The sequence below is a fragment of the Medicago sativa genome, chromosome 2 (assembly GCF_051527215.1).
Source record: "Medicago sativa cultivar Bolivia chromosome 2, Bolivia_mono, whole genome shotgun sequence".
Taxonomy (NCBI): Eukaryota; Viridiplantae; Streptophyta; class Magnoliopsida; order Fabales; family Fabaceae; genus Medicago; species Medicago sativa.
Window position 1 is genome coordinate 80,724,600 of NC_140750.1, and position 11,091 is coordinate 80,735,690.

Genomic DNA, 11,091 nt, shown 5'->3' on the forward strand with positions numbered 1-11,091 from the left:
ATATAGTATATTTAGTTTTTAGCCCAACAATAGTCCTTCCAATGCTTTTAGTCAATATTTTATGTCCTTTATTTTTAAGTCAATTCATGTATATCCTTCAAAATTTTGAATTCTTTTACGCATTTATGTTCGGTGTATTATAAAACTCTCTCTTGCAAAAGTTTAATTTTTTTTTTAATAATGAATAAATTAACTGTGAATTTTTTACGTTTTTGACACTTAAAAATTTATATTCAATTCCTCTTTTGTTAATAAAAGTTAAATATTTTTGGGAGAGGTTGTTCTCATATTTTAAACACGTATACAAAAACTCATTCCAAATATAAATGGTACACGTTAGTTGATTTAAAAACATCGGTTATAATTGTTGATAAAAACCTTTGAATGACCATTACCTTAAGAATTTTTTTAGAGTCTAAAAATATTTATAAGGATTAAAAACTTATTAAATCTTTTAAGTTTTAACATAGTTTAAAATTAAACCTAGTACACAGCTTCGTAGGTCATTAAGAGGCATTTAATTTTTGGGGCATATTCCATCGGTAATTTGGTCTCATTCAAAACACTTGTTGTAGTGTAAGCACTGTTGTCAGTAGATTCAGTAATGAATTCACAATATTTGGTGATTAACTTGATTTTTCCTCACACCATCACCGATGTTCTTTTACCTGGATCTTATTCCAAATTTCCAATCCAAAGACTGGAGTTTGTAGCATGTTAACTGAACTGATCCCTCCTATACTCATACATTGATGTTATTTTACAGACAGTTTATTGCCAGATTCTGGCATGAACTTCATAGTATTTTGCCATTAAGTTATATGAGACCTTCTAATCCACGTGACACAATACTCCCAATTAAACAAAAAAGATCAAACACATAAATGTGACATAAATATTCAGATATATGAATCCACCTGGGAGTAGAATACATGAAACAAAATACAAACAATAACATAGTCAAATGCAGGAAAATAAACAAATAACAAGCACATCAAACAATAACCAAGTCTTATCTTATCAAGTAGGTCTAGCTACATTGATCAAACGTCATATATTGTTGTAATTTTTGTATATTTCAAAAGTTTTATAATATATAGTTAATAGAAAATTATTATCACATTATTATTATTTATTATTTTGACTTGGTCTTATGCCCATGTTTTAATTCAAAAATCTTTGTAATTGTCTTTCCGTTATATCTCTTGAACGTGGCATTAATACAGCTTGGTCATACCTTATTTTTCTCTAAAACAAAAACGGTTACTTATGCTGCCTAAATGTTTTTATTGATTCCTACTTTTATGGCTTTAAACCGTTTCAGCTTGACTCTATATTCCCATATTTCAGTTTCAATTTTTCCACATAAATAGGAATTAATTTTTGTGTGTATTTGGGGCATACATACGTGTGTGGGCAACTGTGTGAAGAAGTGAGAATATATATGTTAGTTGCTTTGATCTCTATTTTTTCGAACTATCTCTAATTGCCAATTTTCCTATAGTGAGGTCACGTTCTTTTACTTTCAATATCAATTAACACCAATTTTCTTTTATATGAAAACTCATGCACAAAGTCCAAACATCCTCTTTTCTATGAGTCTAACACCATTGAGTTCCTGGGTAACATTTCCTGTGTTTATCAAATTCAAGCTGTTCTGTTGCCTCTGATATGATTCATATCAGGGAAGAACATGTTGTATCCTGGGAGGATATGCGCTTATGAGGCGGATAAAATCCTTAAGGACAGTGACTTTGTCACGCCTCATGTTATATAATGGATTACTGTTTGGCAGGTTATCTCTTTTCATTGTTTCGTGTTTGCTTACTTCGATTTCGCCGACGTCAAATCACCGCAATTTCAAGAAAGATAAGTTTAATTGTTATCCCTCTTGTTTATTCTCTTTAATATTTAGATGTTCTTATTTATATGATAGATTATTATTTGTAGAAATAATTTATTCCTAATTTTTACAACATATATAAGTCTCGTAAGTAGAAATGAGCAAAAGTGTTCTTGTTATAATGTATCAATACTTAGAGGACTCTTGATACCAATATTTCTAGAAAAACTTATGTATCCTTCACCATGATTTTTCTGCGATCCAACATCTTCTTGTGTTCACCATTTTGTAGCGTAAAAGAATCACAAATTATGAAGTGAATTTCCTGATTGTGAACGTAGGCTTCAACTGTGAAATATCATGATTACTCAAAATAAAATCGTGTGTGTGGCCTCATAGTTTGTATGATTGATTGCAGACTATTTAAATTTGAGATATGATATTTGTTTATCATTTTGATACTGGAGGTATCACGTTAAAAATTTAAGTAAGGGAAACGAAACTCAGCAGCAGATAAATGGGAGTGATGGTGTGCAAGAGTCCCAAGGTGCTACTGCATAAAAGTCCCACATCGGGTAATGCAGAAGGGATCTGAGTTGACAGTGGATATAAAAGCAGACGCGAGGCCTCATTTCAACTCATACCTTTCTCGGCCTTTTGGCTAAGATCAAGTGTAGTATCTGTTCTTATTAGTTTAATATCTGATATGTGACCCAATGGGTCACACAGCTTGCTATTGGGCTTCTCATGTGTCGCTTATGCGTTGCACTATTGCGTAGGCTCGGCGCACCCCACCAATACTAGTTCAGTTTTTTTTAATTTGTTAATATTTAATACTCCCTCCGTTCTTTTTTAAGTGTCACTTTTGGAGAATTTTTTGTTCCTATTTAACTATTATTTAAAAGTTCAATGCAACAATGAATGTTGTTTTACCAACATTACCTTTAGTTATTTATTGTGGAGAGAGAAATATATGAAATAATATTAAATGACTAAGGCTATTATAGTAAAAGTGTAGATTATTGATAAGAAAAAGTAACATTTATTGAGTGGTTTGTGTAAAATGTTAAAAAGTGACACTTAAAAAGGAACGGAGGTAGTAATAAATTTAAGATTAACCATTGCTATTGTTTTTAACTTCACTGACAAAACTCCTTATCAGTAAAACTAAGAACACTCTTTTGTGAATCCTTGATCTTGCCACTCAAAAAATCACCCAAACCTGGAAGTTGGCAGGGGAGGGATTTTCACTCATTTTGTTGAAAAGTTTCGTCTTTTAGAACACCAACAGGACCAAGTCCAATGGTTTTTTAATCTACTTTGTTCCTTGAGCTACAAGCTTTGTTGCTATTCGTAATTGAGAAAGGATTCTCAAATGAGGTTAAAGCTTTTGTGTCAAGAATTGATGTTGGACTTATCAAACCTTCAGTTCCACTTAGAGACTCTTTGGAATCCTGGTTGTTGGATTCCTAACTCTAAGAAATCAAAAGTAATAAAGCTAGTTCTCTGAACTTTGATCCGCATTAGGTTGATTGGAAACATCCATTCATTCTAGCACATGCCTCTACAAACATCCTTTGCTGCTCCCATAATGCTTGTTCTTCTGTCATCTCAGTTGCCCTGCTCCACTTGGTTCCTTTTATAGTGTCCTGCTGCAAGGTAAGAGATATATCAGAAAATGGTTTTGCTTCAAAGCCAATCCATAAATAAACATTAGAATAATAAAATCTAGACCCTGTGTGCACGCGCACACATACCCATCACTCTTTAATTTCAAATCACAAACCACGGAACAAGCTGTTATTTACATTCAAGTTCAATCGAAGAACTCTAAGACATAGATGACCGTACAAACTTCAGGAGATCCGTAAATCATAAAGGTTAACCTGCTCATTAGGACCTGTCTAGTCTATTTGCCTTCACAATAATATTCACGATTCTTAGCAAGGGTAGTAAGTGGTTACTCTTCCCTTTTCTAATCAACCAGAAACCAACCAGATTACACACATCAATAGTAATATTGTATAACTAACACTACTGTCTACTAAATGCATACATTTATAAACATAATTGCATAATGCTTCATAATTAATAATTTCAACGGCAAAACAGAAATTTCAACTAAAGACAAATGCCACATGGCAGTTTTTTATTGGATTGTTTTATAGTGAATGAATTTCCCTTTCTACTAAGTTTTAATTCATAGTATATAGTATATATAATATATGACATAAATTGCCGGCTTGAATACGTTGTTTGTGTCAACACTAGGACGGACTTTTCTTGGGAGTCACTTTCAGAAGTATTGTGCATCTTCCATATCAAAACATTTATTGACATTTCATTATATACTTCTCCTCTTTGTTCCAAAAAATTTAAACTACACATATACTTGACTTAATAACCACCATGGGAACTGAGTCTCCAACAAATGAAAAACCAATTGCTTCTTCAGAGGCTGAAAAGGTCTCTTTCTCAGCACAAGAACCAGAGGTAAACTTAACAACATAAATTGAGAACACTTGTTATTATGTCTTGCATTTTTATTCACAATTTATTTGTATGAAAAATAAATAAAAATCTAGTTTTGATTGTTGAGTTTGCTGAAGAGATTAGATGTGTATTCTTTTTTTTTTTTAACAGATAGATAAAAGAACAGCTGAACAAAAGAAAATTGATGATTGGCTTCCCATAACTTCTTCAAGGAATGCAAAATGGTGGTACGCAGCTTTTCACAACGTTACTGCCATGGTTGGAGCTGGTGTCTTGAGTCTTCCATCTGCCATGGCAAGTCTTGGATGGTATACTACTATTGCTATATATGCTACACTCTTGACTAACTCTACCGTATTCTAGAACTAGAAGTTCATGGTCCTTTTCGTCCTAACAAGTATGAGAATATGAGTGACTCAAAATTCAACCCTCAACCCTTGTTTGAAAAATTCTAGTTTGAATATGAGTGACCATATGATTGGTACAAGTTTGAAAAATTCAAAAAAATAATTAAAGATGAATATGAGTGACTCAAAACTCATCCCTTGTTTTTTTTTTTTACAAACCAACACCGTTTAGGTTATTGTTTAAACTATTCACTTATTAGAAAATGGATGTTCATGGGTTAATTTAACTTCTAAAAAAAAAGGATGTTCGTAAACTTCTATTTTCAAGAAGACAACGATCTTCGTTGGTATTTTAAGTGATTTTCTAATGTTTTTCATCATAGACTATTCACAAACACGAGTCTAATTAAGAACTCTTCTTGTTTTCTCCTTCTATACCAACCATTTAAAAAATATAAATAAAAAAAGTGGCCAAAGGTGTATTATTATTATTTTTTATTTGCCGCAAGTTTCTATTCTTCTTTATGCACCGTAAATTACATGTCAAATCCCAATTCTCAAATTTCAAAACTATTGGTATACTATACTATGTCATAAGTTCATCGAAGAAACATCCTAATTAAGTAAGTGTTTATTGGATTATCATTTATTAGTTCATTATGCATTATTTATAGGCTGTGTTCCATGATTAAAATCAAACTTGATCAAACCATTTTCATAAGTTGGTAGCTATTCTCATAATCAATATTTTAATAGCATATTGAGTAGAAGTTAATTTGTATAGAACGAAATGACATTGTAAAAAAAAAAATTACTCACACATTCAATCAAATCATATCGCGATACAATTTTTTTAGGTTAATTCAAACAATATCATTTCAAATATCTATTTCGTATGATTTGATTGAATAGATGTATAAAAATTGTTTATTGTGCATGAAAATTATTCTCATTGAAATAAAGTGAAAACGACTTGAAATAAGATCATATATATTCTTAATGTCAAACTTTAAAAAAAAAAAACTAAGGAAGATGAAAGTTTTTATTAATCAAACTGACATTAATTAATGAAAATCATATAACCTTCCCGGGTGATTTAAATTTCGTCTCTTGATATTATACTGTGACACTATTACCTCTCGAACAAATTGGGCTCAGGTGGTTAGTGAGTTTCATCAATAACGAATTGTTCAGGAGAATCTAAGTTTGATTCCTGGATGAACATTTTTTGGTCAAACCTTACTTCCCTTATGACCAAACTCCGGATTATGAGGACCTCTTTCCCATTAGAACCGAAGTGTTAACGCAAAAAAATTGTGAAACTATTACCACTAATTTGACATCTGAAGGACATTTAAATCTCAATGAAACATAATTTTGTTTATGTTTTACAATGTCGAATTGCAGGGGTCCTGGTGTGGTGATTCTAATTTTATCATGGATAATCACCCTCTACACTCTATGGCAAATGGTTGAGATGCATGAAATGGTTCCAGGAAAACGGTTTGACAGATACCATGAGTTGGGACAAGAAGCATTTGGAGAAAAGCTTGGACTCTGGATTGTCGTGCCACAACAATTGATATGTGAAGTTGGTGTGGACATTGTTTACATGGTCACCGGGGGCAAATCACTGCAAAAAATTCATGATTTGGTGTGTAAAAAAAATTGCAAATCAATGAAAACTACTTATTTCATCATGATATTTGCCTCTGTTCATTTTATTCTTGCCCATCTTCCCAACTTCAACTCCATTGCTGGTATCTCCTTGGCTGCAGCAATCATGTCTTTGAGGTGAGTTTTATCAACAAGTCAACCATTCAGTATCAATCATCAACCTTCTTTTCTTAAATATTTTCTAATATTAATTTTGCAAAAACTTGTTAACTTATAAAAGTGAACCATGTTGATAAATACTACTAAAAGGTAAATAGAGATTGGTTTAGTGAACGATTTAGCGACCAATTCTTCAATTTGGTCGTTTAATGGATCTCTAAATCAGTCATTTAATCGATCTCTAAATCAATAATTAAATAAGTTTCTGAACAATTTTGAAGATGATGTGTTGGAATTTATGAGAGAGCCAAAATCATGGATACCAATGGTATAACATAATATTATAGAAACTTTTGTAACATAGTTATCAAGTACCTTACCTTGGATGATCGAAGGATCCATAGAGACTTTAGAAAGACTTGGAAGAATTATGATATTTTTGCCTCTTACTGATGAGCAACGTGTTTGTCTAAATGACTATATTATATAAGCTCATCAATAGAGGTATGAATCTCTCAAAAAACCGACTAAAAGAACAATCCAATCCATCACGACCCGTTCTCAATAAAGTCGAATATAATATTTATTTATAAAATATAAATAAACATAATAAGTGCAATATTATTTAATATTTGATACCATATTTCATTAATATTCAAATAATTAAATTATTTTTTTGTGAACAAAATAATTAAATAAAGTTACCCACATATTGTGACCAATTTGACGTTTTAGGTGTCTAAATTGATTCGGTCACAGTCTCGTGAGCATAGCTCAGTTGGTAGGACAATGCATTATTATATGCAGGGGTTGGGGTTCGAACCCCGGACACCCCACTTATTCACCTTATAAGGTGAATTCTAGCCACTAGACTACCTGACCAAAAAAAAAAAATTGATTCGGTCACTAATATAGCAATTCTTTTTGTTAAAAAATGTACATAGAGAACATTGTTCTGTTTTAAAGTTTAAACCATTTGACTTTAGTCCAGAAATTAATATATAATATAAAAGTACAATGGTAAAAAAATTGTGATTAATTTTCAATGCAATCATATTTTAGCTCAGTTGGTAGGGATAATACATAATATATGTAAGATCAGGGGTTCAAACATCGGTCACCACAAAAAAAAAATCTATTTTCTTAATATATATTTTTTAACTAAACTTGATGGAAATTTATCGTTTATTTAAATTCTATGTAGTTACTCAACAATTGCATGGGTGGCTTCATTAAAAAAGGGAGTTCAACCAGATGTGGCCTATGGCTACAAAGCCACAACTACACCAGGAACTGTTTTCAATTTCTTCAGTGCTTTAGGTGATGTTGCATTTGCCTATGCCGGACACAATGTGGTGTTGGAGATTCAAGCAACAATCCCGTCCACACCGGAGAAACCATCCAAGGGTCCAATGTGGAGAGGAGTTTTATTAGCATATATTGTTGTAGCTTTGTGTTATTTCCCTGTTGCTCTTATTGGGTATTGGATGTTTGGCAATTCAGTTGCTGATAATATTCTTACTTCTCTTAATAAACCTACTTGGCTTATAGTTGCAGCTAACATGTTTGTTGTCATTCATGTTATAGGAAGCTATCAGGTATGTATGATGGAATAATAATTTCCATTTGCATATGATTCTTCACAACAATCATGTTATAGCTGCTGACATTGTTTTATTTTGTTGTCTTTATAGTTGTATGCAATGCCTGTTTTTGACATGATTGAGACCGTAATGGTCAAAAAATTGCGTTTCAAGCCAACCCGACTCCTAAGATTTGTTGTTCGCAATGTTTATGTTGGTGAGCACCTTTCTAAAATTGGATATTTTATCTTCGTGAAATCGCAAATATTTTCGATGATGAATAGTTGACTCATATTATGAATTGTATTTTACAGTCAATTTGATGAAATCATAATATTTTATCGTTATCCGATGATGGAGATTTCGTGGGTTCTTTTTCTTCTACTTGTTTTTTTAATGAAATCCAAAATTGCTATTTGTTTAGCTCTGATTATAATAAATATTTTTGATTCAGCATTCACAATGTTTGTGGGAATAACCTTCCCATTCTTTGGTGCCCTCCTTGGATTTTTTGGAGGATTGGCATTTGCTCCCACAACATATTTTGTAAGTCCATAAAATTTATTTTTCTTTAAATATATTTGGAGTACATGATTTGATATAATAATGCTCAACATAATATAATATGAAATATAATGTGATTTTGTAGCTTCCTTGCATTATGTGGCTTGCTATTTACAAACCTAAGAGGTTTAGCTTGTCTTGGTTCGCAAACTGGGTATGTTCAATTGCATCACGATTCTTGTTATATTTACTTTGATATCTTTAGAGGTTGAAAGATAAAACATAACTTATCTTATTGGACTACACTATTTTCAGATTTGCATTATACTTGGCCTCCTCCTTATGATTCTGTCACCAATAGGTGGATTGAGGCTAATCATACTCAATGCCAAGTCCTACGGTTTCTATACTTGACGATTCATGGATGCATGTGTATAATGGATGTAACTTTTAGACCTGCCTTTGTCATATCTTGCATTTTATTTTCTCTACTTTTTTTGTAAGGGTGCTTTGATTGGAACAAATGGAGATAAGGTTATTTTATATTCAAATTGTTTGCAATGGAGGGGAGGGCAGTTCGATTTTAGCTCTCTCAGAAAATGGAATGATTTTGTTTTCAAGAAAAAAATGGAGTGATTTAGGAGAAGAAAATATCATTAATAAAGTGCATCATTGTGCTTGTTTATGTAAAAAATGTTGTATTATATACTATCACACACTCTTTCTCCTTATCTAACCCCATAAAAAAACTCTAATACTCGATTTGTCTTAACCCATTTGGGGTTGACCTAGTGGTTGCTTGAGATCTTGGAGTATGCTCCTCTCAAGGTTTCAGGTTCGATTCCCTCTGATCTCAATTTCAGTGGGCAAATACATACCCCGCAAGTGGGCGGTGGGATTGGTCCTCTCAGATTAATCGATCCTTGGATCGGATATCGAGTTTTCAAAAAAAAATACTCAAGTTGTCTTTGCAAGACAGTCATATCTCACATAATTAGTTTGCAAGACGGTTATTATGAAAAGTTCTTCCATAAAAAATGAGCTCAAAATTTTCATTATTTTATCTTGAAATTTTGATGTTTAAAAAAAATTCATATTTAAGTCATTATACGTTAAAAGAGTTTCTTATATTCTTCTTAACATGCATGTAAAAAATCATTCAAATTTTTTAAATTTTGAGCATAATTAAACAAATTTTAATTTAAGAGGGACTAAAATTATGTGCTGAAATTTTTTTAAGGGACTAAAACATGTCAATTTTTGTAATGAGGACTAAAAACAAAACTCGTTATATTTATAGGAACCAAAAACTTATTTAATCATTTTTATGTCTGTCATTTCATAAATACACATATTTTTATCGTAGCAAATTACTACATTACTACATACTTCTCTCTTTTATTTTATTTTTTATTCTTTTTCTCTTTTCGCTTTGATTTCATTCCCTTATATTTTATTCATCAACCAAAAAAAGTGTAAAGAAGAAGACAAAGTTGCCCTTATTTATTTTTCTCACAAAATAAATTGGGTCTTGTGATTTTTTTTTCGGAATCTAAAATGAACCTTCGCTCGAAAAACAACTAAAAGTTAAATTTTATATTATATCTATATCTAATTATAAATCTTAATTAATTCTCTTGTAAATATGAATTAATAAATGATACGATATTATATTCAAAATTTAATCATATCTCGGATTAAAATGATACTACACTATATTACATTATTGATTATTTTTTACTACCTCCGTCCCTAATTATAAGACCCTTTTGAGAAAAAAATTTGTCCCTTTTTATAAGACCCCTTTGGTATTTCCAAGTACATTAATTATTTCTTTACCAACATACCCTTATTTATTTTGCATCTTTTTCTTCAATCAACAATAAATATTATGTTGAAAACATAAATTAACTCTCTCTCTTAAGGATAAAATTGTAAAAACAATAGTAATTATATACAAATTTAATACTACAACCAACTTTCTTAATCTCCGTAATTTTTGCCAAAGGCTCCTATAATTAGGGACGGAGGTAGTACTATTTAACCATCACCAACTCAAATGCAATTAAATCAAATTATTGTTCAATGATCAGTCTGATTTTCTGAACATAGTTCAAAACATTCTCTCATTAAAAGAGGCATTAAATTGTTTGGGCATATATACTCCATAGGTGATCGGTCTCACGCAGATCACTTGCTGTATTGTAAACACTGTTAGTAGATTCATAATATTTGGTCATTAACTTGATTTTTCCTCACACCATTACCGATGTTCTTTTACGTTGATCTTATTCCAAATTTCCAATCCAAAGACTGGAGTTTGTAGCATGTTAACTGAACCGATCCTGCCTAATCCACATGACAACATACCCCCAATTAAACAAAAAAGTTCAAACAGATGAAAAGTACATAAATATTCAGATATATAAATAATACCCTGAAAGTAAAATACATGAAACAAAACAGGAACGATAATACAGTAAAATGCAGGAAAATAAACAAATCTAGCGAGTACCATAAAACAATAACGAAGCCTTATCTTACT

At 31.4% G+C, this 11,091-nt stretch overlaps 1 protein-coding gene and 1 pseudogene across 1 annotated transcript; both read left to right on the forward strand.

The window, feature by feature from the left end:
- Positions 1-2,483: 2,483 nt before the first annotated feature.
- LOC146951332 (U2 spliceosomal RNA) lies at positions 2,484-2,638 on the forward strand (annotated as a pseudogene).
- Positions 2,639-4,220: 1,582 nt separating this feature from the next.
- On the forward strand, positions 4,221-9,240 carry LOC146951333 (lysine histidine transporter 1-like). The gene is made up of 8 exons (XM_085747290.1): positions 4,221-4,336; positions 4,487-4,644; positions 6,091-6,477; positions 7,664-8,057; positions 8,154-8,259; positions 8,497-8,588; positions 8,692-8,760; positions 8,862-9,240. Exons 1-8 carry the CDS (start codon positions 4,253-4,255, stop codon positions 8,958-8,960), a joined length of 1,389 nt encoding a protein of 462 aa, XP_085603416.1. The 5' UTR covers positions 4,221-4,252; the 3' UTR covers positions 8,961-9,240.
- The last annotated feature ends 1,851 nt before the right edge of the window (positions 9,241-11,091 follow it).

Coding starts and splice junctions, on each gene's coding strand:
- LOC146951333 (XM_085747290.1), top strand. CDS start 4,253: ATGGGAACTGAGTCTCCAACAAATGAAAAACCAATTGCTTCTTCAGAG. Junction 4,645..6,090: donor GCCATGGCAAGTCTTGGATG/GTATACTACTAT, acceptor GTCGAATTGCAG/GGGTCCTGGTGTGGTGATTC. Junction 8,058..8,153: donor ATGTTATAGGAAGCTATCAG/GTATGTATGATG, acceptor TTGTCTTTATAG/TTGTATGCAATGCCTGTTTT.